Source organism: Cynocephalus volans, chromosome 1 (genome assembly GCF_027409185.1).
Source record: "Cynocephalus volans isolate mCynVol1 chromosome 1, mCynVol1.pri, whole genome shotgun sequence".
NCBI classification, from domain to species: Eukaryota; Metazoa; Chordata; class Mammalia; order Dermoptera; family Cynocephalidae; genus Cynocephalus; species Cynocephalus volans.
This window is the reverse complement of record NC_084460.1, coordinates 25,537,981-25,565,801: the sequence shown is the minus strand read 5'-3', so window position 1 is coordinate 25,565,801 and position 27,821 is coordinate 25,537,981. Positions and strand designations below refer to the sequence as shown.

General features: G+C 46.7%; 1 protein-coding gene across 1 annotated transcript; it reads left to right on the top strand.

Moving 5' to 3' along the window:
• The first annotated feature begins 88 nt into the window (after positions 1-88).
• TGM3 (transglutaminase 3) lies at positions 89-27,690 on the top strand. The gene is made up of 13 exons (XM_063087547.1): positions 89-150; positions 702-904; positions 1,265-1,504; positions 2,068-2,186; positions 3,559-3,687; positions 6,717-6,894; positions 6,999-7,134; positions 15,444-15,547; positions 17,500-17,745; positions 19,782-20,087; positions 22,410-22,567; positions 27,028-27,161; positions 27,543-27,690. Exons 1-13 carry the CDS (start codon positions 89-91, stop codon positions 27,688-27,690), a joined length of 2,163 nt encoding a protein of 720 aa, XP_062943617.1.
• Positions 27,691-27,821: the final 131 nt, after the last annotated feature.

Sequence of the window (27,821 nt, the reverse complement as noted above, 5' to 3'; positions counted from 1 at the left end):
ATACACAGCTCTTGCCAGTGAGCATTTGCAAGTCCTCTCTGAGCCAGTGACTTCCCAGTCTTCAGGCGTAGAAATGCTGCTCAGAGACATGGCTCTCCTCCTGGCATTGGAGGCCCAGACCGACACAAAGGCCCTGCAAACATGGACAAGGTAAAGGATGCATAAGTAAACGCTTGCTGAAAATGGGAGTGGAAAAAGGCCCTTGGTGTCTGGGGAGACACAGGGGACAAGAAAGCAGGCCAGACCAGGGTTGAGAGAACTCCCTTCCTCCCAGTTCTGCTGGAGCCCCCATCTACAAAATAATGAGGGATGATAAAACAGGACAAACGTATTTGCGCTGGTGACACCATTCTCCTGACTGGTTGGGTGAAGTGTCACAGAGCACGTGGCCTGTTCTGGAAGGCCGAGTTCACCAGGTGGAGGGGGAAACACACTCTCGGCAGTGGGGACAGTATGTGGAGAGGTTCTGCTGTCTGAAAGGGCAGAGCATTTCTGTGACCTCGTGTCATGTGAGTTAGGGTTTCTGAGTCTGGGAAGATTGAATAGAAAAGGTTGTGACGTTCTTGCTATACGGGTCAAGGTCTTCAGATTTCAATGTGATTCTCCCTAGAAATGTGGCTCAGCCCTAACTAGCCTCACCCCAAAGCTGCCCCTTGGGGAACTTGCCCCCTTTTCCCACACCTCCATTCCTCGCCTCCCAGGACTTCAGGCTCTCCTCTCTGTCTCACAGCCTTAGGACTCCAGAGTGTCAACTGGCAGATGACCTCCAACCGCTCTGCGCATCACACAGACAAGTTCTCCAGCCAGGAGCCCCCCTTGCGGAGAGGCCAACCCTTCAATTTAATGTTGATCTTTAACCGAAATCTGGACTCCAGAGAAATTCTGGAGTTCACAGTCTCCACAGGTATCTGCTGATTCTCCCCACCTATCCCCCCCATACTCCTGAGTAGCCCTGAGACTGTGCATCCAAGGGGTGATGGCAGCCAAACTGGTATCCCCGGTCTTTGGGCTCTAGCCCAGCTCTGCCATTGATTCAGCATGACATTGGGCGTGTTGCTGCGCATCTCTGAACCTGAGAGTTGTCATCTTCATATCAAGAGGGGTCTGGCTGATAGAGTCTGTCCAGTTACTTCCAGTGTGATGATGGTGTCCTCCACTGGATGATGTCCCCCAGAGGGCCCCCGCGGTTACGTTGGAACCTGATCTCTCCCTACAGTCTGACCAGTGTTCTTTGGTTTCCTTCGTCCTCTATCTTCTTTGACAGGGCCTAAACCCTCAGAGTCAGCCAGGACTAAGGCTGTGTTTCCACTCTCCAATGGGAATAGTGGTGGCTGGCGTGCGGTGCTTGGGGCCAGCAATAACAACACTCTGACAATCTCCGTCTCCAGTCCTGCCAATGCACCCATAGGACGATACCAAATGAGCCTTCAGATCTCCTCCCAGGGCCATGTCTCTTCTCTGAATCTTGGGGCATTCATACTGCTCTTTAACCCTTGGCTGCAAGGTAGGAATCTTTCAGTTCTGATCTAAACCCTGACCATGGAAAGGAGATGGGGGAATAGTCTTTGCAGGTTCAGGTTTAATTAGGGAAAGTTTGTGGGCTGTGGAAAGAACATAGAAGCTAGAAGTAAGAAGCTCTGCCACTTAACTAGCTGTGGCAGTCCAGGCAATCACTGCCTCTCTGTGCCTCAAATTCCTGTCCATTAAATGGACATCCTGCTGTTTTCTCTGGGGCTACTGTGGACATCACAAACCTTTACAAACTGCATAATGTGGTAAATTATAAGGGACAATGTGTACAGCACAATTCTATCATGGAGGTGGCTACCAGCCTGAAGGAGCAAGTGTCTCATCCCTGGGGTGTCATTTTCAGATCCTCCAGTCATCCCAGCATCTCTTTCCAGCTCATTGTCCCCATGGCACAGTTCCTCTGTGGAGGTTGGGGGAAGGGCTGAAGATGGGGCCAGCTCCAATCCCCAGGCCAGTCCTCAGGAATGGCTGGAGGACTGATGTCTAGAGTCCTCTGTAGGATTCTAGTCCCCGGTATCTGCTTTTTGTGTCAAACAGAGGATAGCGTCTTCATGAGTAACAGCGCTGAAAGAGAAGAGTATGTTCAAGAAGATGCCGGCATCATCTATGTGGGAAGCACAAATCGAATTAGCATGGTTGGCTGGAACTTCGGACAGGTAAAAGGGTCATAGGGAGCTGAGGGGAATGTCCCTATCACCTAAGAAGCTTGGCAGCTTCCCCCATAGATTGGCCAAAGGTCCATCTGTCCATTTGTAGGCCCTTCTATTCATTAATTCGTTCAGAAGACATTATTGACCACCTACTATGTGCCAGGTCCCAGGCTACACACTAATGATACAGGAGATGAATAAGACAGATCTTCTGTCTTTGAAGGGGAACCCCAATCTAGGGGGCAAGACAGACACATGTAACTCAATTGATGAAATGAAGTGTTATTGGTGCCGTGCTACACAAGTAAGTAGATGGCCCAGTAGAGACACTCAGAGCAGTAAGGCACTGTCTCTTATTCATTTCATGTACAGATATGATGAAACGTCCTTGGCATGTGAACTTGGCCTTTCAAAGGCATAGCCTCTTGGTCCTTTATTACCATGATCCCCATCTGAGTCCACAGAGTCCCAGGTTTGCTCAGCTTAGAAAACTTTCAGAGATGCCTATCCACCTTTTCTTTCTTCCAGAAGATACATAAAGGCATTAGAATGAAGGACCTCGGGCTGGGTGCCTTGGCTATCCAGGAGGAGGTGGGCAGATGCTTGCTCTATCTCCAGACCCCATTCTGTAGTCAACCAGAGCAAGTCTGCTATCTGTTTTATATGTTGTGTTTCCATGTCGAATTTAATCTAAAAGAAGAGGGCACCTAGGGGTGGAAGGGACGCTGTTTTTTGATGGTGTGTACTTACGAAGGAGCTTTGGATCAGGAACCTGAAGGAGGCAAGGGAGCCAGATGGATATCTAGGGGAAGAGCGTTCCAGACAGAAGGCAAAGCACGTGCAAGGACCTCAGGCGAGAGGAGCTCAGCCTTCTGTTTAAGAAGCAGTGACTTAAGAACAAGTCTTATTTTGTGAAAATGGCTTCAAATACATCATTTAGTGAGATATTTTATCTAATTTATATCTAGGTCCCCAGGAGTCTAAATAATATGCTTGGGATTATACTCAGAGCTAGAAGGAGACATTGAGATTAGCTTGGCCTGACCCCTTGTTATACAGATGGAGAAGTCAAGGCCAGACAGGCCAAGCAACTCGTTCACGAGTCCGCGGCAGCGGGGGAGTGTGTATGCCACGCTCTCTCCCATTCACTTTAGGGGAGTCAGGACAGGGTCTTCGGCATAGCGAGAGCTCTGGATAAGTTTGCAGCATTCAAGGCTGGGTGCGGTGGCTATTCCTCAGTACCTCCCACTTCTGGAAGCCACAGAATGAAAGGACTTGATAGTACCTGTGGTTTTTACCTGTGTGGAGCCTGTAGCCTCAGTGAGCCAACGCTACCTGTCATTTTTTTCACTGTAACACGTGGACCCATTTTGAACAGTTTGAAGATGACATTCTGAGCATTTGCCTGTCAGTCTTGGATAAGAGTCTGAATTTCCGCCGTGACCCTGCTAGTGACGTGGCCCGAAGAAATGACCCCAAATATGTTGGCCGGGTGCTGAGTGCCATGGTGAGTAATAGGGAAATGATAATAACTAACCGTTACTAGACATTAACACCAGGGATCATTAGGCACGGACTCTGTACATATGTCGTCTTCCTGAAGCCTCTCCTAATACAGGGGGTGGCTGTGACCATCCCCATTTTGCTAACCTGAGGTGCCTTTAAGTTAACGGGCCTGCCTGAGACACATGGTAAGTGAGTGGCAGAGGCAGATCTGGACCCAGGTCTGGGTGGCTCCCAAACCCTTCCCGCTGTTTGTGAGGCCTCTCTCAGATGAGAAGGAAACTTGCCCTTTGGGTGTCCACCAGGGACAGGAGGGTGCAAAGCTTGGACTCTGCTCCTCCATCGGGCATCCTGGGAAAGAAAGCGAGCCCCCCTAGTGAGCCTGCAGGGCTGACCTCCTTTAATTTAGTCCATCTCCTCCAGAGCATAGAGCACTCAGTGTCAGAATGGAAAGGTAGCGGCCCCCTCGTTACCTAATGGGGCAAGAATCAGGAGCGGAAATCACTTGCTCAAGGTGCATGGCCCAAGCCAAACCAGAACAAAGGGTGCCAGCCACCTGCCCGGGGCCTCTTTCCTCTCACCCCTTCCCTCCTCATGAGAGACTTGTCCACCCACAACACACACTCGCTCACTGTCACCCACTCTCACACACACTCACCCACACTCACACACACAAGCTAGACGCCAGAGGAATCTACGGCTCTGCACTCAGTGTGTAGAGCATGGCTCCATCAGAAAGTGTCCAAACACGGGATTAACTGGCTCAAAAGGTACAAATTAAAAAGAAAAAGTCAGCCTGGCTGGTTTATCTCAGTTGGTAAGAGTGTGGTGTTACAACACCAAGGTCAAGGGTTCAGATCCCCATACCAGCCAGTCGCCCAAGAAACAAAACAAAAGCAAAAAGTCAAAGGAAGTCTTTAACTTTAACCCTCTTAAACTAAGCAATTACCCAGCAGTGTCTTTCACTGTTGGATTTTTTTTTTTTTTTTTTTTTTTTTTTTGGTTCATGGTTTAGGCCTTTCTTGGTCTCTTTACTTTTTTGAGTTGGATAATTTCCAAACTAATGAGCTAGTTATTTGGTTAGAAATTTGAACGACCTTTTAGCTGCATGATAAATATCTGGGGTTAATCAGGGAGCATTTTTTGAAAGAGCTGTCTTAAAACGAGCCTTGCAGGAAAGGGGAGGGGTAGGCCCAGGGGACGTGAAGGCCCTGAGGTGACCAGTGAGGAGTAGAGTGGCTGAGGCAGGGGACAGAGAGGAAGTGGGCCTGGAACCGAACCTCAAGAACTGAATGGCCTGGAGGAGATGGGATTAAAGCCAGGGCAGAGGTCAAGTGTAGGGAGAGTTCAGGTAGGCTTAGGAGGCTGAGCCTCCTTGGCCCAGGAGACAGGGGCAGGCCAGCTGGCTCTGGCTCCACAGCTGACTCACTCTCACCCTGGGGCCAAACCACTTTATCTTGGAGGCAATTTCCTCAGCTGAGCCTCCCTGATGTTCTCTCCAGACCTCCCTGTTGGGCTGGGCTATGAGCTAATTATGGCTTGTGCAGGGCTTTGAAATGCTCAGTTTTCAGCCAGAGATGACCCTGCTGATTACCACGCTGGTTGCTGGAGCTCAGTGACTCAGGAGATGGGCAGGGGCTGCACAATCCTCCATCGTGGAGGAGGCCCCGTCTTGACTGACTCTGTGATCACAGCCCAAGCCCTCCTGGAAGAGGTGCAGAATTTGCAACTGAAGGGTCAGGAAGGCTGGGCTTGGCCTGTCCTGGGCAAGGATCCTTCTGTTTCCAGACTGTCTGTTTCTCATCACCTTTGCCATTTATAGATGCTCCAAAGAAAGGGAATGGGACTCAGGCTGGGGAAGCCCTCAGAGATCCTGGCCCAGCCTCTCATTGTACAGTTGGGATAAAAAAAAAATAGTCAAAGTTACATAGACCCTGGCTGCTGGAAGACACCTTAGGGTTCATTTGTTGCTATTTTACCTGTATTGGAAAGTGAAGAACTAAGGCCCAAAGAGGTGCATTGACTTGCCCGTGATCACCTACCTAAGTGGCAAGGTGGGTCTTGTCGCATGGATTTCTCCTTCTCTCTGTCTCTTTTCATAACTTCTTATTATGGAAGAGTTCAGACCCACATAAAAGTAGAGAAAAAAGTATGAGGGTAGTTCAAAAAGTTCATAGAAAAATAGAATTAAAAGGCAATAAGAATCTTTGCATGAACTTTTTGAAGACTCCTTGTACAATGAACTCTTATGACCTATCATCAGCTTCAGCAGTTACCTATTCAGGTCCAATCTCGTTTCACCTCCAACCACCCCCTCCACAGATTATTTGATAAATCCCAGACATTACATCATTTGACAACATTTCTGCTGTAGATATTTCACTATGTGTCTCTAAAAGACAATGGAACTCAGGTATCTCAATTCCAAGTCCATGCTCTTTTCACGCTGCATTATGATTGTGTTATGGATTCTAGAACCATGCATTAAGGTGAATAAATAAACGAACGAACAAACGAATGAATGAATGAATAAAAAAAGCAATATTCCATCTTTATTCTTTCCAAGAAGTTAGTTGCTAAGGTTCTAAGGTGATCTTTTTAGACCACCAGTATACCAAGAAAGAGTATCTAACCTTGGATTCCCAAACAGACAGACATCAGTGGTAGCCTGTGAGTTCTTTCTTGCAAGATGTCCTCTGCAGGCTGGATTTCTGACCCTATCTTGCCACTGACAAGCTGTGGAGTCTTTGTTTACCATGTCACCCTGCAGCACAGAATTGATGAATAGATCAAGGATAATCAAACAGGCCATTAGGCAAAACACCCCTAAACTCACACACCTCTCAATACCCCTAAGGAATTATTATTACAATTATCATCCTCAAGTCACCTGGAAAGACACAGAAAAGTCCACTCGATGGCCCCTGACTTCCTTTCTCATCTCCCCACCTTGTCCTGTGAATTCTGCATTTCACTCTCCATAGGAAAGGCAGGATGTTGATTCATTTGTGGGGGGGGGGGGATTCTGCCTAGATTAATGGCAATGATGACAACGGTGTACTTGCTGGGAACTGGAGTGGCAGTTACACGGGTGGCCGGGACCCAAGGAACTGGAATGGCAGCGTGGAGATCCTCAAGGAGTGGAAAAAATCTGGCTTCAGACCAGTCCGATATGGCCAGTGCTGGGTCTTTGCCGGGACCCTCAACACAGGTACCTCGGGTGTGATGTGTCTTTACTGGGTCAGTGGGCAGGAGTGGGGTGAGCCGAGGTACCGTCTCCACAACCCGAGTCCTCACAATGACCTTGACTTGCAGTGATGCGGTGTTTGGGGATTCCCTCCCGGGTGATCACCAACTTCAACTCAGCTCACGACACAGACCGGAACCTCAGCGTGGATGTGTACTACGATGCCCAGGGAAACCCCCTGGACAAAGGCAGTGATAGCGTATGGTAAGCATCTGACCTTACTGCTGAGCCGCAAGCACCGAGGCTGAGCAGCTGCTTGGCCTCACCGTTCCCCTGGGATCCAGCTCCAAACAGGAGTTAGGAGGCAAGTAACATGTCAGGACATGGTTTAGAATAGAAGTGCTACTGTGCTGATCACACATATAGCAGGACATGAGACACCTCTTCTCAGTGCTCTGCAAACTCTGCTGGTCTGTTCTAGCTCGCTGCCTTCAGGTGAAAGGTCTGACACCAGTGAAAGACGTGGTTCATGAGCTCTGTGAAACCACCCTGAATTTATGAGATCCATTAGCTCCCATGCAACTTTAAATGATAAAAGTTGAAACTATCGATTTTCCAGTGAGATTTAGAAATGTACTTCATTTTAGGCAACCCATATGACTTATGGGCTTTCTTAAAGAGAGTAAGAAAAGTAAAACATTTACTTTTAATGTGTCTATACTTGTTATGTACATTCGTTGACAGAATGAAAAGTTAGAAGTTTATTTGGGATTCCAGATGAAAATAAAAAGTTTTAGATGTATCTGAGCATATATATTTCTAACCATAAATATGCCATATACACATGTGGCTACATACACACACAGAGATATGTAATTTATACATACATGTACAAATGCCAACTGGAAGTAGGTTATGTAAAATGTATAGAGATATCTATAACTAGAGAAGTACATATACATAAAAATAGATATTGTTACAACTATTTAAGATAATATATCATATGCCAAGTTATTACCAGATGGTAGTTGAAAATTGTGTCTATATCTGTATGGACACATAGATATTTATGTGTCTATATATAAAGTGCCACACACATATGTCAATAATCTATTGTGTTTAAATCCATTTCAAAGGATACACACACATATAATTGTTCACATGCGTATGGCTAGAGAACCTTACAGCAATGCCATCTTATTTCCAGATGTATAACTTTGTGATGGCCTATATAAAATATTTTTTATTACTTATTATTCCCAGAATAAGTAGGTCCAAGTTTTCTGAAATGTGCTTTGTGTAACTAATGGAATAAAGGGAAAGAAAATAGAAATTAATGAAAACAGCTATTAAAACAAACAAACCACAACTCTGTGCCAACCACTGAACTGAGAAATAAAAGCATCCCCTCCCCTCTAAAGGAGAGTGAGGCTTACATGATCCACCCAGAGACACATAGATTCTCAGGTTTCATGGGGGAGAGAATGCTTTTTTTAAGATTTTCTTTCTTGATCTGCTCACGCTCAACTTTCTCTCTAATGAATTGCTACTTGTGGCAAAGTTTTGCTTTCTGGCTTCTCATAAATGAATGTCTTTTCTTCTCCTTGCATTTTTCTTTTGTTGTTTGTGTACAAAATCCCATCACAACCAGTTCTGATCACTTCTAGCCTTGGTTTCCTTTACAAAAGGGGATGATTGTTTAAATAAGATGACTGATCTTTGTTGTGGGTCCCCTTTGGTATAACCCTTCTGTGATTATTCTGCACACTGGAAACTGCGGGGAAACCAGTGAGCTTAAGACTCAGTTCCTCTACTAAAAGCATTTATGGTGCTGTTAGGGGACAAGGGTGGGGATGCCATTAGTAGAGGCTACTTAGCTACACTGCATGGTGTTCTGTGCCAGGTGAGTGATTCAGACAGTAAGCACTGTGGGAACTCAGGGAGGGAATCTTCAAGGAAGGCTTCCTGGAAGCAGGAAGGTGGGGCCTTTAAGCTAAATTTGGAATTAGAACCCAGGTCTCTTGGTTACTGGTTCACACTACCATCCCACATCAGCTTAATCATTTTTTCCAGATATAATCACCTTTAGGACAGGTATGGGTGGATAGAGGGATTCCATGGTGGCTCCACTGTCATTTCTGTTGGCCTCATGGGAGGGTGCCAGGTCCAGAGGCTCTGATTGTTCCTGAGGGTCCTGTCACCCCTCACCCTCCCACCCCCTTTTTGAATGCTTCTCAGAAAGCAGTGGGGGCTGATGGTCACTCCCTACCCCATTCCCTGTCAGCAGAAGTTGGGGAACCAGCCCTGGATGGTATGAGGAAGAGAGCCTAAGCCCTAGTTCCAGCCCTACTACCATCTTGCTGTGGGACTTGTGCAAGACAACTTAACTCATCCTACTGGTCTCAAGTTTCTCCATCAGTGAATATAAATCAAGTCTCTTACCAGCTTGAATTATTTAATTCTCTACAGCTTCCAGCCCACCTCACCCCTTCTACAGTAAATCCCACCTAAGGGAGAATTAAACCAAGTGTCATTATCTGCCTGGAGTGAAATTACTAACTATTATAAGGACAGCTTGGGTTTGGACCAAAAGTTTTGGTCTGAATCCTTGTATGTTATAAATCTTGGAAGCTTTCGAACCTTGTCCAGATTTGCCTAACATAATAGACTGTGAGAATCAAATGGGGTTAAGCAGCAGAAGTGCTTAGCAATGATAACCGCAGCAGCTCATAATTTGTTGAGCAATTGTTGTGCGCCAGGTACTGTCCTAAGTGCTTACACGTATTCTTTACAATTGATGAGTAGGCACTATTATTATCATCCCCATTTTCTAGTTGAGGAAACAGGCACTGAAAGATCAAGCAGTTCATCCAAGGGCATGTAACTAGAAAGTGATGGAGACAGGACTTGAACCCAGGCAGCTTTGTAAACTATAAAGCACCAGAGAGATGCCAGAGAATGTTGTGATTATTCCTGACTGATGTTTGAGAAATCTGCCAGCTCTTACCTTGAGATTTTCCAGAGGAGGCTGGCTGGATGCCAATGGCAGCACTGGTTAGGTTGGGTGCTGTCCAAGACATTCAGGTGGAGAAGCTGGTTCTTTGGTTCACACTTAGGCAGCAAATGCCACTACTTTGTAAGACTAAACTTTGTCTCATGGGCTCTGTGAAGAGTAATGACTTGCCCAAGGTCCCGTTGTGAATTAGTATTCGAGCTAGGGGTAGGACTCAGATGTCCTTAAACAGAACTCCACCAAGTCAAAGAACATTGGGACTGGAAGGGACCTGAGACAAGGATCTGCTCATTCTGTAGATGAGAAAACAAAGGGCCAGAGAGAAGTGACTTGTCTGATGGTAAACAGCTAAAGACCTTTAGGCACTCTAACTAAACATATGACATTACATAAGCTCCTTAACTTTCTTGCATCTCAATTTTCCACCCGAAAAATGGAGGACTAGATCAGGGGACCTCAGCAATTTCTTCCAGATCTTTCTTTCAATCACATTCACAGCATCCAGTGGGATGTAATTTTTTCTGAGGCATTCTGCTCATGCCAGTGGTTTGGCTTAAAAGGCGCAAGACTCTGGAGTATTCACTTTCTTCAGTCAGGACGCTTTGTGGGGAGCTGACTTTGGGATGCTTCTTTGATACAGTTCCCTTTGGGGCCACTACGAAGGAGGTTTCTGGAGCTTGCTCAGTCGTTCAGCAGAACCAAATGATTTGGAACAGTTGGCCAAGGTTATCATGACATTCCTGGCTTGTTTTCTTAATTCATTTGATTTGATCCCTTAATTTCTAGAGTCACAGACATGACTCTACCTGTAGACTCTGCAGAGCTCCAAGGCACATGGGGATTGCCCAGCCCTCTCAGGGAGGTGGAGGTGGGCAGTGCTTCTGAAGAAGAGCCATTGGCACCCACACCTTGGCTAAATCCCTGGCCCCTAATGCGATCTCTCCGTAGCCTCTGCTTCTGAATTTCTGCCTCCACTAACACCTAGCCAGCCCCCAATGTGAGGAAACCAAGGCTGCAAGAATGCCTTGCCCCCAAACAGTCCAATTAAGTCAATGTGATTCAGTACATACCCGCACTGGACATCGGGCACCAAGAGGAGGAAGATGCAGGAACTGTGCTAGGGGAGTTTATAGATGCAGAAAAAGATTGGTGATTATGGAGTAGAAGCAGTGAGATCATTGAATTCTGTGCAAGATTCAGAGATAGCACAGAGGTATGGCTGGTGCTTTCTCAGCATGTCAGGAAAGACTTTGGTGGAGGTATTATCTGAACTGCATTAGGTAGGACAAATTAGGAGTTTGCCTACAGAAAGGGTGGAGATTTGGGGCCATTTTCTAGTCACGGTCTCTTAACCCCGTGAGCTCAAAGGTAAGCATAGCTCAGTTGCTCTCTCTAGAGCAGTAGTTTATAAACTTCAAGGATTACATAAGAACTAACTTGGGTGGGGGAGATGAGAGGGGCATGAATTTGCATCTTTTGATAAATGCCTCAGGTAGTTCTGATGCCTACAGCCTGTCCTTTTCCTGAGCTCCTTCTCCTGACAGGGACAGAGCTCAAAGTTGGGGTGGCAGGGAGACGGTGGCACACAACCAGAAACTCAAAACAGAATTACCGTGATGGCACCCATGGGCATGTGAAAGGTGCACATCCCCAATATGTGTGACTAAAGAAGTTGGCTTCTGCATGAGGGAGGAACCAGGATGTATTTGTTATCTGCTCTGTCTTAAATTCCCACCTTGTAACTAAGTATTAAAACATGGCTACTTACCAATTTTTTTTTTAACCACCCCGCCCTTCCCCTTGGAATGAAATGAATGTGAAACTTGGTGTTCTCACCACTTTCTCTCCCTCCCTGGCCCCTTTCGCCCACCTAGGATTATCTTCCCTTGACTTTCCTTGTTGAATTTTAACCAACCCTAAAGTTCCATTCAAAAAGACACCTGGTGGGTCTTCCTGGAGATAATTTTTATGATCACTTTTTTCACAATAATAGGAAATTTCAAAATATATAAAGAAGTAAAAATCATCTGTCATACTGTCGTTCACATATATTTAACATTTGATAGTTCTCTACCCAATCTTTTCTCTATTAGTTGTTGCTGATTATAGAATTGAAATTATACGTTTTACAAGGCGTGAGTATAAGACAGAGCATTTAATAGATGCATCTTACTTTTTCCCACACCTAGAAACCAACCACTTCACAATCAGTTTTAATCATGTGTTTTTTGATTAAACATTGTATTTTGAGCATTTCCCACATGTCATTAAGTAATCTTCAAAATAAGATTATTTTAAATGCATCATATTCCATTATATGGTTGAACCATTATCTCTTTCCCTGCTGTTAACTATAATATCAATTTCCCTTTTTTCTCCCTTCTGCCTGGATTGAAATCCCTCTCTGCTTATTTCCTCTCTCTTAAACCATGAACAAGTCACTTAACTTCTCCGTGTCTGTTTCCAGAGTTGTCAAATGGGGATAATAATTATTTCTACCTTATAGAGTGTTGTAAGGATTAAATGAGTTAATATGTGTAAGGCAGTTAGAGCACTTAATTTGCTATGTTAATACTCTGTTAGCTATTACCATTTATATAATATACATATTCATTAAAAATATTCATTTAGTTTCTAATTATAGAAGTAATGAGTAATTCTCATTATAGAAAATAAAAACATTACAAAAATAAATAATGTAAAACTTAGCTAATATGCACCATATATATAAGTATAACATATGCACCAAATTGTTCATGGTGGCTAAGACAATGCAAGTATTGGAGACTAACTTTATCCAATTTTTTTAATGTATAATTTTTAAAATTCAAATGGATTCATCATATGTATATACACAAACAGATATATAACTTGATGTATTTTATTTTATGATATATTTTAGACATCTCTCCATATAAGTACTAGATTGATTTGGCTCATTCTTTTTGACATCTATGTGATATTCCATTGCATGACTGTGCCACAATTTATCCAGCCATTCCCATATTGATGAATCTTTCCTCCAATGTTTTTGCTATTATAAACAACGATGCAGTGAACATCTTTACACATACATCTATGTGCACTCATGTGAGTTTTTCTATAGGAGAAATTCCTAGATATGGAATTACTGGCTCAGTGGATATGTATATTTTAAAGGTGTTTTTTTATACTCATTGCCAAATTGCCCTCCACCAAGGTCATACCAACTTAAACTCCCACCAGTGGTGTATGACAGTGCTTGTTCTCCCACCTGAAATGAGTACAATGATGAGTATCATCCTAAACTTTAATCTCTGATCATCTGATAGGTGTAATCTACGTATCTCTGTGATGGTATCCCTTTGTCATTTGAATTTTCTTTTAATAGTATTGAGGTTAAAACTATTTTTATATGTTCAATGATCATAGGTATTCCTCATAAAAATTGCCTGCTCATTGCCTTTTATTGGTGTGTTTTTCTTTTGTGTCTTTTTCTTATTGATTTGTAAATAATTTATAATATTAATATGAGGTACTTCAGAAAGTTCATGGAAAAATTCATATTATCTCTCAATTTTATTTTTCCCAAAAACTTTTTGAAGTACTCTCATATAGTAAATATCTAGCAAACATGTTGTACATATTTTCTCTACTTTATAATTTTTTTCAATTTTTTTCTCTCTTGGAGAAAAATTTCTAAGGATCTATCTTCATGTTTATTGACTCCTCTGTCATCTCTACTCTGCTAATAAACCCATCCATTGAATTATTTAATTTCAGATACTGGACTTTTTTCCAGTTAAAATTTTTCATTTCATTAGTTTTTTATATTTTCTTTTTCTCTGCCAAGGGTTCCTCTCTTTTCATTCATTATAAGCATATTTTCCTTTATTTCATTGAGCATAGTTATATTAGCTGCTTTAAAGTTCTTGACTGACAGTCCCAACATCTGGATTATTTTAGGGTTGGTCTCTATTAATTGTCTTTTCCCTAGAGGATGTCACATTTTTCTGGCTCTTTGAGTGCTGAGCAGTTTCACATTGTGCATTGGACATTGGATATGTCTGGATTCTGTTATTTTGTTTTAGTGGTTCACCTGGGATAGACTCAAACTGTAAACTGTCTCACCTGTGATGGGCAGCCGCTCCAATCTCAGTTTATCCTTCATCTTTAGTTGAACTACTTGCAGTCTGCCTCATACATGCATGGTTCCAGGGTCACCCAGAGGTTTGGACAGAGTATATAGATGAATCTGGGGGCTCCATTTCTCTGACTCTTTCTTTCCAGAACTACCCCCTCACTCTCCAGCAACTCCAGTTGACTCAGGCTCTGTTTCCTGGCTCCTTGGGTCAGAAAGAAGTGGGCCAACTGACCAAATTTTCACTGCCCTGCACTTGACTCCAACTGTGGCCTGTCCTTCAAGCAAAGTCACAGAAAGTGCAACTCCCCCCATGCTGGCAGCTTTCTCCAAGTTTTAACTCCCCTCTAAAATCTTCCTTGCTTTGTTCACTCTCAGGCTGTTGTCTCATAATGGTTTTTTTCATAATTTATTGTTATATGTAAAAGGGTCTCTCTGTCATGAACTTATCCTCCATACCAGAAACATAACTACAGGTTTTTTGTGTTTGTTTAATATTTAAATTAAATATTTAATAATTAAGTAATAATAAAATAATAAATAATAATAATTAATAATTTAATAATAATATTTAATAATTAAATTTTAATGTAAGTTTAATATTTTTACCTAGTCAAATATATCAGTCTTTTTTTTATTGCTTCTGAAGTGGATGGTCTGCTTAGAACTCTCTTTCCCACTTCATGAGTATAAAAATTTTTTTGCAAGTTGGCTAGAACTTGGATTTATGTTGGACTTATATTCTCTTCAAGTTGGACTGAAAATTGCCAAAGCCAGTGTTACTGTGGTTTCAGTGGATTGGAGAGGAGGAGAGGACAGAATGGAGTGATGGATGAATAAGACTTTGGCTAATTGGCTGTGCCTGGTGAGGGGCAAGGAGTGACTGAGGCTTACAGATTGGGGCACAAAGTGACGACATTGACAAAGACTATTTTAGAACTGGTATATTTCATTCTTCAATTCAGACCCCAGCCAAGAGGCTGCGTGGCTCCTAGCCAAACCTGTCACTCCTGCTGCAAGCCCATTCATTTTCAGCCCACGCCAACTACAGAACTGTCCCCCCACAGGATGCAGAGAGAAAACTGTGGCAGGTTGCCCGCTGCGTAGCTGGCTCCAACCTAGATTTCTTCTGCTTCTCAGAAATACTGTGGAGCATGGTGGTCAAGGCTTTGGCTTTGGAGCTAGGCATATCTGGATCCAAACCTTGACTCTGACATTGTTAGCTCCTTAACTTTTCTGAGCCTCAGTTTCCACTTAGCACCCATTTCACAGTGCTGTGAGGATTTCTGTGAGACAATGTGCACCAAGACCTAGCACAACAGCTGCACAGTCACTCTGTGGCTACTGGGGCACTGCACTGTCAGGTCAGAGATGTGGTGTTTTGCCACTCACCTGCTGTGTGGTCTGTGCAAGCTCTGCAGTGTCTGGTTCTCTCTGCAGGAATTTCCATGTCTGGAATGAAGGCTGGTTTGTGCGGTCTGACCTGGGCCCCTCGTACAGTGGATGGCAGGTGTTGGATGCTACCCCCCAGGAGAGGAGCCAAGGTAATTCACTGCCGGCCCTTCTCTGGGCTTGGCTTGAAGTCATGAGCCTCTTTATTATTTACAATAGTGGACAGCAGCACAGGGAACTGACCCAAAAGCCCTCTTCATCTCTGGAATGCATGACTGGGTTAAAACAAAAACATGTTAAAAATAGATTTCTCCTCCGAGTTTTATTTGGCTTGGACTGCTGTTTAAAAGGGTGACTTCCCTGCACCCACACTGGCTGCTATTGCTCCCGTGGAAGCCCTGCCACGTGCCAGAGCCAAGGGACAGAAAGCCTCCTCTGCCAATAATTTTCCTGTGCTGCCTCTAGCAGCCTGTTCCTCCCATGCAGAAACCTGGTAGCTCCTGATTGCCCTTGGGACTTATCCCCCATTCCCCGCTCAGCTCAAGGTCTCCATGACCATGGTCGCAGCAGCTGTCTCCCCTTCACGTGCATCCCTCTGCCAAGCTGCCTTGTCCCTGTCTCGGGCCTGTGCTCCCATCTTGGCCTCTCCTCTCTTTTCTCCCATCAGGACTTGGGTCCCAGTCTCTCTGGGAGCCTGTCCTCTTCCCTCCTCTGACTTCTAGAGCATGTCTTGTCTGTTACCGTTGCTTTGAGTTGTTTCTTTCAAACATTAAAAAAAAAAAAAAAGATTTATAAGGTAATATGTGTACGTAGTTAAAAAAAATTGAAACCATTCTAAAAGGACTCACAATGGACATTGTCTTACCCCCAACTCCTAACCCCTCTCCCAGAAGCAAAGTGTGTTACTGGATTTGGGGGTTGGAGCATAACCTTCCAGATATGTCCAGGCCACTTCTTTTCAAACTTTTCATTGCAACCCATTAGTGTTTATAAAGTCAAGTTTGTGGGTTGTGGCTATCATTTAAGAAAAGAAAATGGAATGGAATGGAATGGAAAGGCAGAAAAAAATAAAATAAAATAAAATATCAGGGTGCATTGTACTCACCTATGAAATTTTTGTTTCAGTATCACGTGTGCCAAGATGTCAAATGTACTTCTTTTGAGGGGTCATGGTAAAAAAAGTTGAAAGTCACTATTCCAAGTACATAAAAAAGTGTGTGTGTGTATGTATGTGTGTGTGTCTTTTTTGTTTATTTTGTAAACACAAATGGAACAACACTCTTCTTTCTTTTCTGCTACATCTTGTCTTCTTTCAGTTGGACACTCTCTGTGTGAAACTGTCTATACAGCTATATATCTGTGCCTATGTCTATATTATCCGTCTACCTCTGTATCATCTATCTCTATCCACCCATCCATCTATCTATATCTATCAATCAATCCACCTATCTATCCATCCGTCTATATCTATCCATCCATCCATCTATCTACATCTTTGTATCAATCAATCAATCCACCTATCTATCCATCCATGTATCTATATCTGCCTATCCATCTATATCTATCTATATTTGTCTATCTATCCATCTATCCATCCATCTGAGCTACCTATGCTGAGTGCTAGAGGAGGGAAGTGACAGCCAGGGCTTGGGAGCTCAGAGGAGCAAGAGACCCTTGTGGTCTGGGTGTTCAGGGAATCCTTCCAGGAATAGGAAGGTGATATCACGACCTTCTAGGGTAGAATGATTTGCAGAGGTAGAAAAGAGGCAGCAGCCCTGAGCCCAAGACAGAAAGGCGTTCCTCTTTAGGAAACAGAGCAAGGGCAGCAGGTCAGCACCTTAGGCACCCACGATGTAGAATTAAGCCAGTCTCACAGAGAGGTGGCGTTGGACCAGGGTGCCCTTGCAGAAAGATAGCAATAGCCCCGGAGGGTCTCTGCTGAATGCCAGAGGAGTCAGGCAGACAGTCAGGTCTGAAGGAGTTGGTCCAGGTGAAGCAGGGCTTTGGGATGGTTGTGGAAGGCCCCGCAGGAGCAGGCCCTGGCGGGATGTCACAGATAGGCCCAGCCTTGGCATGCACCCAACCTCTGCATCCTGGACCCCAGGGGTGTTCCAGTGTGGCCCCGCTTCGGTTACCGCTGTCCGAGAGGGTGACGTGAACCTGGATTTCGACATGCCCTTCGTCTTCGCGGAGGTTAATGCCGACCGCATCACCTGGATCTACAATACCTCCAACGGCACCCAGAGGCAGAACTCCTTGGACACTCGCTCAGTTGGCAAGTACATGAGCACCAAGGCAGTAGGCAGCAACTCCCGCGTGGACATCACGGAGAAGTACAAGTACCCGGAAGGTAGGACAGCGCTGTCAGGGCCGCGCCACGCGGGGCTCAATGTCATGATGTAGAAACAAGAGTGGGGGTCAGGGAACAAATGACCCGGGGCAGATGGTAAACTCCAGTCCCACCACTTACAACTGTGCGACCTCAAGCAGGCATCTTATGATTTCTGATCCCTCGTTTCCTCACCTGTAAACTAAGACTAGCAAAGACTATCTTCCGTCGGATTTAAATGAGCTCATGTAGCAGTGTCAAGAGCAGTGCCTGGCACATACTAAGGACTTAATAAATAGCAGTGGTGATCTTTATCAACTTGAACATCTGAAGCTTCACTGGAATAATGACCTCCCAAGGTGACTTATTTTGTAGGCACTGCTTACATGGATATATGATCCTGCAGGGTTCCTTACCTTTCTCTCATACCTTGATTCTGCTTCTTGGGGGCTCTGGCTGTCCAGGTCAAACCTCCTAAGCAATGGAGAGGAGCTAGGTGTGGCCAGGATGGGGGGTGGGGGTCAATGCAGGACTCCTGGCAATGTCCCAGCTCCTGCGTGACAGCAGGACAGATCATGCTGCTTGATGTTGCTCAGCTCTTCTTTCCTAATGATACCAGCTTGTCTCTGAGGGCCCCAGGGAGGAAAAGCTCATAAAATGGGTTGCTAAGCATTTATGTAATAGCAACACCAAAGGGAGAAAACAGCAGGAAGCTTAGTCTTGAGTAAGCCCAGGGGGTGACCTATATAGGCATCAGGCTCTGAGCTTCATTGTGCAAACACACCTGCTTCAAGGTCCCAGGCACAGGAAGGCTCAGATCCCTGCACAGCCATCAGCCCTGGGTGTGGACTTACGACTTGACTAGAGAATGGGAAAGCACCAAAAGGAAGCCAGCCCACCAGGAGCTTTCAGCTTGGGTAACTGGCGGCCTGCCTCCTTTTGGGGGGGGGAGGGCGGACCTTAGACCGGTGGTTCAGACACCTAGAGATGGGCCGCCTCTCTGCCCCTAATTCCCAGAGTGTCCAGGACCTGTCACTTCTCTTATGGCCTTAACTCTAACACGATGGACTTGGATGAGTTGGTCTCTGAGGTCTCTGCCAGTTGTTACACATAACTTATGGGAAAGGGCTTGCTGAGTTGTGACATGCTTAAAAGTCATCCAGTGCCTCAAAAGTTTCCCAGGTTGGTTAGGGAAGGTGGGAGACCACAAGTGTGGTCTGCGGATATAAACATGGCCATTATTCTTTGTGTACCTGTGTGGTGCTCCTGTCATCACCTTCTCCTCAGCCGCAGCTCAGATGCTCGGAGCTGGTTTACTCAGCTCCAAGAGCCATTTGGGGGTACATCACCGTCATTCTCCATGGCTATTTATGCTGTCATGCTCAGCAGCACCCAGAACCTGAGTCAGACTCAGAAAACCCATCCTTTTATTCAGCCCTTGTGTTTTTGAAACCTGAAGTCTCTTGGCAGTTTAGACCAGTCATAACTTGGAACCATACCAGCCGTGGGAAGTTCTTCTCCACTGGCACAGACAAAAGTGTCACTCTTTGCTTCTCAAAGTGCCTTTTGAAAGACTTTTTAATGAAGTCAGTTCTAAATCAAAACCTTGCTTTTTGCTTATGAATTCATTCTAACTTTTTTCGGCTCAATTTTTGTTTATTTAAAAATTATCTGTTTGTTCTTTAAGTCTCAGGAAAGACCTTTTATTGGAAAAAAAAAAAAAACCAAAAAAATCCAAACCATGAAATCTAACTTAATTAACAAAATTAGCAAGCCATACAGTGATTTTGTGCAGGTGCTGATAAGACTTTCCTACAGCTTCCTGGAAATTTAGAACTGACTGGAAAAGCACCAGAGGCCAGCTGGTCTGTGAGCCTTGTGTTAAGGAGGTTGAAGTAGAGACCAGAAGCGGTTGGACAGTGGCGAGGAGCAGCATAGCGTCGCAGTGTGGCAGTAGAGCCAGTATTAGTCCCAGGCTGCCTTTCCAGGCAGGGCACTATCCTTTGTCCAGGTTGCCACCATATCCCTGAGATCATCTGTCTTTTCCTATCACACAGGTTCCAGCCAGGAAAGACAAGTGTACCAGAAGGCTTTGGGGAAACTTAAACCCAATGCATCATTTGGCCCAACATCTGCAGGATTTGGAACAGAGGAACAGGAGCCCAGCATCTCTGGGAAGTTCAAGATCATTGGCATACTGGCAGTGGGCAAAGAAGTTAACCTGGTCCTGCTGCTCAAAAACCTGACCAGTGATGTGAAAACAGTGACAGTAAACATGACAGCCTGGACCATTGTCTACAATGGCACACTTGTACATGAGGTGTGGAAGGACTCCGTCACAATATCTCTGGACCCTGAAGAAGGTAACTCATCCTGGAGTCAGTGGGGCTCCACAAATCGAAGGTAGTTGATGTTCTGTTGGGGCTGGAGGGTTCCTACTGGGCTCCAGTTTAGTCACCTGACTAAGGACGGAGCAGTGAATGGCCTCTGTGGTTAAGCCTTGGGTTTTGATGCTTTGGAAGTTGCTGTCACTCAACAGTGCAAGTCAGGGTGGTGCCAACCAAAATCCTTTTACGCCCTGGGGGAGGAAGGAGGGAAGCGTTGGCAGTTCCTGGCACAATATCCTTTACAGGTATATACTGCCTTGCACAGTTTACAGAGAGGTTCCTTACATGCTACTTCATTTGACCTTCTAAGAAAAGGCAGATTTCAGTGTGCATTTTACAGAGGCAGAAACTGAGGCCTGCAGAGATTTGTAACTTACCTAAGAGATTAATAAGTGTCATAGCTAGTAAATGGCAATGCCAAAGTCTTGGATCTAGGTTTCCTGATGCTAAATCCAGTGCCACTCCCTGTCTTCTATGTTGTATTGCTGCCACCTCTCCCGTATGCCACCCCCTCCCACCTCACCCCCACCCCACAAAGAAGGGCTGCCATATACCACAGGGTCTTGAACCCTTGCCCAATGTCCCCCCTGCAGCTGCCAGGGGGTGGATGGAGTGTCTTGATTCCTGACAACCGTGACGAGTTTCTTAGAGGTCTGAGCATTTGGGAGGAACAGTGACTCCTTGCCCCTAGGTGGCACAGGTGGGAAGGGAACACACGGAGCAGATAAATGTTGGTGCTGTGGAAGGATCAGAATGCAGGTGCGCCCACGTTGACAAAATCTTCAAGCTGTTATGAAAAGTTTGGACTTACAAAGCAGATTAACAAGGGTGGGGTGGTTATTTACTTCACATAAAGAACTAATAAAAACTGATTAATTATGCAGCCCATCTTCAAAGAACAATGTCTGCAGAGAAACCAAGAGGTATTACACCTCTTGGAAGGCAGCATCCCCTAGCAATCTGTCTTCAGCAGAATTTTAGCAGAAATCTTCTCAATATCAGAAGCACCTGCCTGCCTTTTGTTTACCTTCAAATCCCAAAGGAAGAGCTATTTTTGGAGGCTCCCCAAAAATCACGTGAAGGAAATGATTTTTAAAAAGTCTTTTTGCAAGAGACAGCAGAGTGAAAGGGGAAGGAGGAGGGAGGTGGGTGAAGTGGCCCTAGAGTCCTGACGCTGTCACATACTTGTTGGGTGACCCTGGTTAAGTCTCCTGCCCTTTCTGAGCCCCAGTGCTCACTGGCTGAGAGGGCTGGACCAGCCGAGGCACTCCACTGTCCTCTCCACATTTGGGGCAGCCGTGGCAAATTCCTCCAGTGCTGAAAGCAGAGGCAGCTTCCTCCTTGCAACCTTACCTCAAAGAGTTAATGACACTGTGGGTGCCAGCCCCCCTACAGGCCACCCAGCATGACCTCATGCGGAAGAGCAGTGCCCAGGACCATGAGAGGAGGGGGAGGTCCTGTGGCCTGTGGTGTCACAAGAGAGGACTTGGAGCTTGGGGAGGAGCCAGGTGAGTGGGGAGGAGCTGGGGGAAGGCATTTCCCCCCCCCCCCCCCGGGGGATCGCGTGAGTCAAAGCGTGGAGGTGGAAATGTGCCTGTTTTGTCTAAGGAGCCATGGGAAGGGTGGAGAGTTCTTTTAGGGGAGAGGTGAGTTAGGCTCAGGTGATTCAGGGCCAAGTGAAGGGTCTGAAGTTCATCCCTAAGGAAGTGAGGAGCCGCGGAAGATTTTTGAAGCGACAGGGAAGAGGTGTGACAAGATTTGGAAAAAAAAAAAAAAAAAAAAACCAAGCCTTCTAAAGCTTTGTCCGACTAGTGCGTGGATGATCTAGAAGCAGAAGAGACCAGAGGTGGGAAGGTGCCTGGGGATGCTGTTGCAATGGAATCCCAGGTTACTGTATGCCTGGGAGGATCCTAGGCATTTATTTAGCCAATACCCTGTTATTGTGCTGTCACCATTGTTGTCACTGTCACTAGGCAATCAGCTAACATTTGTATTCTTCCCCTGCCCCTTAGAAGGAAACTCGTCCTCTGGCATTTTCCAGGATGGGGGGAAAGCAGCTGTAGCTTTAGCCCCTGCAAGTCCGTCCTCCAGAGTCCTGGTCTCTCCCTGGCCCCTCCTCTGGGGCCTGCCTAGAACAGAGGGATGTTTCCCACAGGGCCTGGCCCAGGGAGGGCTCAGCCAAGCCCTAGGCTGCAGATACTCCTGCCGCCCACACTGGCTTGGCCTGGCATCAGTGCAGCAGGTTTCAGAAGGTGCTCCTGCTCCCCCTCACTCTGTTTCCATGGCTTCTCCTTCCAGAAGTGCAGCAGCCCGTGAAGATCTCGTATGCTCAGTACGAGAAGTACCTGAAGGCGGACAACATGATCCGGATCACAGCCGTGTGCAAGGTTTCTGACGAGGCCGAGGTGGTGGTGGAGCGGGATGTCATCCTGGACAACCCCACCCTGACCCTGGAGGTAAAGGGATGGGACAGGGTGCCTCCCCCAGCCAGCCTGGCCCCCACAAGCCCCACCAGCCCCCATGAGCCACAGCCCTCCCAGGCCACAAAGGAAGGCCCCTTCCCGCTGGAAGGGCAGAGAATGGGCCCCATGTGGGCTCAGCCTCTGCCAAATGGATCAGCCAAGAACTCCCATGCCAGTGTTCCTGCTCCCTGTCTGGCAAGACAAATGGGCACATTTGCCTGGCAGCATCTTTGGTTTCAGGTCTAGACCCACTGGGGATATCAGCAGAGGAGGAGGCTAGAGGTTCTCTCTTCAGCTCGTCCCCCACTCACTCAGCTACTGAGCATCTGCTGTGTTCTGGGCCTTGCCAGACTTGAGAATCAAGAGAGGCACAGGTGTGGGTGCTGCCCTCGGGGAGCTGATGTGTCCTTCCAAGGCCACAGCCCAGTCCCCTGTTCACGGACCAGATCAGAAACAGGCCTGATTCTCGTGCATTCTCCACTCTCAACTCCCGAGTTACAGAATTATGGGCCACTAGGAGCCTAATCTCATGCTCCCATAGGGAACAGCTGGTTACTCCCAGAGCCAGGGCTAGACCTCAGGCCCTGCCCTTTCCAAGACATTCTGGTACATCAGTAGCCAGCAACGGCATCTTCAAAGTGATTGAGAACAAGGACTCCTTGTTGTCTGCTTTTAGGGCCTGCTTTCATCTGCAGGTTCCACTCCCAGGCTCCCTCCCAGGAGCTCAGGCATGCAGGGGCTTGCAGGTCTGTGGGAGGCCCCTGGTGCCACTCTGTCCAGCCTCAGCACCAGGCAGGAGCACCTGTTCTGACTCCCAGCCTGTCCCTCACCCTATGGTCTCTGGGCTCTATCCTGCCAGCCCAGGGTAGAGGGTGCCAGAGACAGACAGCACAGATCTGAGGGGAAAGAGACTGGACACGGGTATGCAGACGATGGGCAGGGAAGATGGGGGCTTTACTTGAGGTCCAACTGAAAGCCTCATGGGTCAGGCCCCTCCCTCGTCTGCTGTATCTGCCATCTGCCCCAGCTGTCTAGACAGTAACTGCCTTTTCCTGTCCAATCACAATGCCACCAGCTGCCCAAGACCCAGATTACTAGAAGAGCTGGATAATTGTGGCTAACCTGACCCCACCCCTCTCTGAGCCACACCCTTGCTGCTGGAGTTCCTGACCTCAGACAGAGGGCAGGGGGAGCCAGGGTGCCCACTCTGATGCAGGGTCTCGTTCTCCCTCACGTCTAGCCTGCAATCACACCACTTCACTGACCTGGCTAGTCTGGACCAGAATGAGGGATGGTCCCAGCCAGGTGTGGCGGCATGCAACTGTAGTCCCAGCTACTCAAAAGGCTGAGGCTGGAGGATTGCCTGAGCACAGGAGTTCTGGGCTGTGGTGTGCTGTACTGGGTGTCCACACTAACTTCCGAATCAATATCATGACCTCCTGGGAGCAGGAAACCACCAGGTTACCTAAGAAGGGTTGAACTGGCCCAGGTCAGAAATAGAGCAGGTCAAAAATCCCGTGCTCATCAGTAGTGGAATCACGCCTTTGAATAACCACTGCACTCCAGCCTGGGCAACTTAGCAAGATCCACTCTTGAAAAACATTTTTTTTCAATTTTTTAAAAAGAAAGAATGAGGGTCCCCCACCTCAGAGGCTAGGGAGCCAGTGACTAGACAGCCATTCTGGGGTGGAGGGGAGTAGAAAGGAGGAGAAGTATGCCTGTCATTGTATCTGGGCCCCACCATTTATCAGCAGTGACATTGAGCAAGTCCCTTAATCTGAGTCTCAGTTGCTCTAGCTCTGTCATGGGATAATAAAATACTTCCCAGGCAGGGTGTCATTTCCTCAGGGAAGCCTTTCTCGACCCCTCAAATTAGGCATGGCCCCCAGTTATAGGCCCTCAGAACTGTCCTCTTCCTTCGTGACATTTGTCCCAGCTGATATTGTATCTTTGTGCAATTATTTGGTTGCCATTCCCTACCCAACTGCAAAACCTGCAAGGGCAGGTGTTCCCTCTGTTCTGGGCTCATCACCATCTCCCCTGGCACCTATCCTCAGTAGATAACATTTGTAAGACAGAAATAGCCCTCTCCCCAGGGCAGGGCTAGAGCAGAGCTCCCTGGCTCCGAGCTGGTGTGCCTCCCTGCCCACAGGAGCGTTTTCACTGTCGGTCCATGCTTGTCCCCTGCGTGTTAAAGCCTCTCCCGCTTCACAAGGCATTTCCAAGAAACAGTCCCATCTCTGTTAACAAAGTGGACAGCTGAGGGCCCATTCCAACTCCTGAGGCTAGAAAATGACATTGGCAAGCAGCCAGCTCAGTTACGAAAACATTCTGCATTAAAATGATCCCTGTTTAAATGAAGCTAGTTTTTTCCCATTTATATTCTCTTATGTAATATTCTCAAATCTTCTCATAGCGTTTATTTTTTATTCAACACTTTTGCTCTACATCTTTTGGATTTCCGGATCGAGTCTACTTTATCTTTAAAGATACTATATCTTTAGAAAGGAAATCAGAATACATACAGGCTAGAAATGTGCCATCAAGAATTTTCTTATTGGGCCGAGCCCGTGGCGCACTCGGGAGAGTGCGGCGCTGGGAGCGCGGCGACGCTCCCACCGCCGCGGGTTCGGATCCTATATAGGAATGGCCGGTGCACTCACTGGCTGAGTGCCGGTCACGAAAAAGACAAAAAAAAAAAAAAAAAAAAAGAATTTTCTTATTTAATCTTTTTAAAAGGCCCCTGATCTTCCTTCCTCCTCTACTTAAGCCTTTAAAGGATCAAAATATTCTTGTCTTGATTGAATTAATCAATGCGTAACTCTTTCAGAGGAGGGCACAGATTTTTAAACTCATGAAGATGATCTGTACGAAAAGATGATAATTTGGGTAAAATCCTATTATCTCATCTTACACTGATTGACAATTAGCATTGAGGACCTTAGACCATGAATCAGACCATAAAATCTGAACGTTGTTCCAAAGGGTGATGTCCTTCAAATTGAGCCATGATCTGTGGCAATCAGACACTGGTTTTGGTGGCCCTCATCCTCTCCTTTGGGTGCATTTACAAATTTGGGTCAATAGGAGAGAGTGGTAAACAGTAATAAAGAGAAACAAATCCATGGAAATCTCAAATTAAATATCAATGTAAAAAATGTGGTACCGTTTATGTAGCTTCATTATATCCCTATGGCATAAAATTATGCTTCACTCTTCAAATTATGTCATATATTTAAATGAGTTCCGTGAGAGAAATGGTCTCTAAAATGCTTCGGTTATTCACAAATTATTGGTAGGTATTGCGGGCCTAACGAAAAGAGCAAAGACTTTGGAACGAGTTGGGCTCCACTGTTTCCTAGTGTGTGAACTTTTCCAAATTATTGAGCCTGTGTGAACTTCAGCTGTGTCACTGTAAAATGTTTGCTGTGAGGATTAGTAACAGGACAAGCAAAAGCCAGGAACCTCCAGTGATCCTCAAAAGAAGAAAAGAAATCCATCAGCCATATAATTTCAATTTCTGTTTCCAAAATGCTTCCTTCCACCTCCATGGTCTCATGTGGTCTCTTCTAGGAGGGGAGGGGTGATTGTCTCTCTTTACCAGTTGGGGAAGTTGAGGCCCCAAGAGATGACTTGTCTGCCCAGAGTCACAGCAGGCTCTTGGCAGAAGCACACAGCTTTTATCCTTCGGTGTAAGTACATGGTCCAGGTTGCTTTTCTCATCCAAAACCCAGGCTCCACCTTCTCTGACCCCTGACCAAGGACAGTGCAGTGTTGGAGCCCTGCCCAGACCACAACATGGCACACAGGGAACCTTCTGGGCTCCAGGAGTTTAGAAGAGCTTTGGTACACTGGGGTGTCATCAGAGGAGAGTGACCTGGATTGAGGTGGGGGAACCCAACACCTGTAAAGAAGATCGGAAAGGGCTACTGCTGTGAGCCAGGGTCTGAGCAGCCTCAGGGGCCTGTGGTCACCTTCTTTCATACCTGTGGGGCCTCCCGGGGAGGGAGATTTGAGGCTTTCAGGGAAGAAACAGGGCCAAGGAGCAGGAGGTTCAAGGAAAGTAATGTGATCAAATTCAGCATAAAAAATGTCCACATAAGTCTTAAGGAACACGTAGTGGCTTGGTCAATTCTGGGAAACAGGGGCCGCCCTTCCCTGGATGAACTGGGACCGGGGCTTGTGAACTCGTCAAGGAAGTGACAGTGTGCTCTGCCGCAAGGTGCCCCTCCTCCCTCTGAGCCTAGGCCTCCCGTCCACAGCATGGGGATGATGGAAATGTCCGAGGAAACCCCAGCACAGACGCTGGGTGGCTGCCTGGCACTTAGGAGGGCTACACAAGTGGTCCTCCCTTCCTTCATCCTCAGTGGTATCCTCCCCATCCCCAAGCCCTCACCGAGTAGCAGCAGGGCCCAGGCAGCTGCGTCCTGACTCGTGGCCCCTCTTCCCCGCAGGTGCTAGACCAGGCCCAAGTGCGGAAGCCCGTGAACGTGCAGATGCTCTTCTCCAACCCCCTGGACGAGCCGGTGAAGGACTGTGTGCTGATGGTGGAGGGAAGCGGCCTGCTGCGGGGCAACCTCAAGATCGAGTGAGTCCCAGGCCTGGCGGCCAGTGCGGGATGTCGGGAGGGGCAGGGCAGACAGACTCCCTCTGGCCTTGGGTTCTTCACTCTGTTGGGAGTCTTGGAACTTAAAAACCTGCATTTGCATTTGGTTTGGCCGTTCACCAAACTTGAATTCCTGGGAAGCCTAGGTCCCCAGAACTTAGAGCTGGCCCTCGGGGCTTAACATATTTGGGAGATCATGGGACCCTCTCCATCCCCCCACCCTCCGCTTCCCTTGCTGAAGGGTCACAGGGCTGGAGGCGTCCAGTCATCACTGAAGAGGCAGGACATGAGGCCGCAGAAGGCCCGTCCAGCCCAAGGTCTGGGTATCTCACATCAGCACTGATCTGTGCTCCTCCCCACCAGCGTGCCGACCCTGAGCCCCAAGGAGCAGTCCCGGGTCCGTTTTGAGATCCTGCCCACTCGGAGTGGCACCAAGCAGCTGCTGGCAGACTTCTCCTGCAACAAGTTCCCCGCCATCAAGGCCATGCTATCCATCGACGTGGCAGAGTGAAGGGCCCTGGTGGCCCCCACACAAACTTGGGTAACACAGAGCAGGGAGGCTCCTCTGTGGAGTGAGACCCCTGCCCATGCTGTCAAGCCTGGGAAACCCACTCCATCCCCTACGGGTGCTGGAGGTGGACC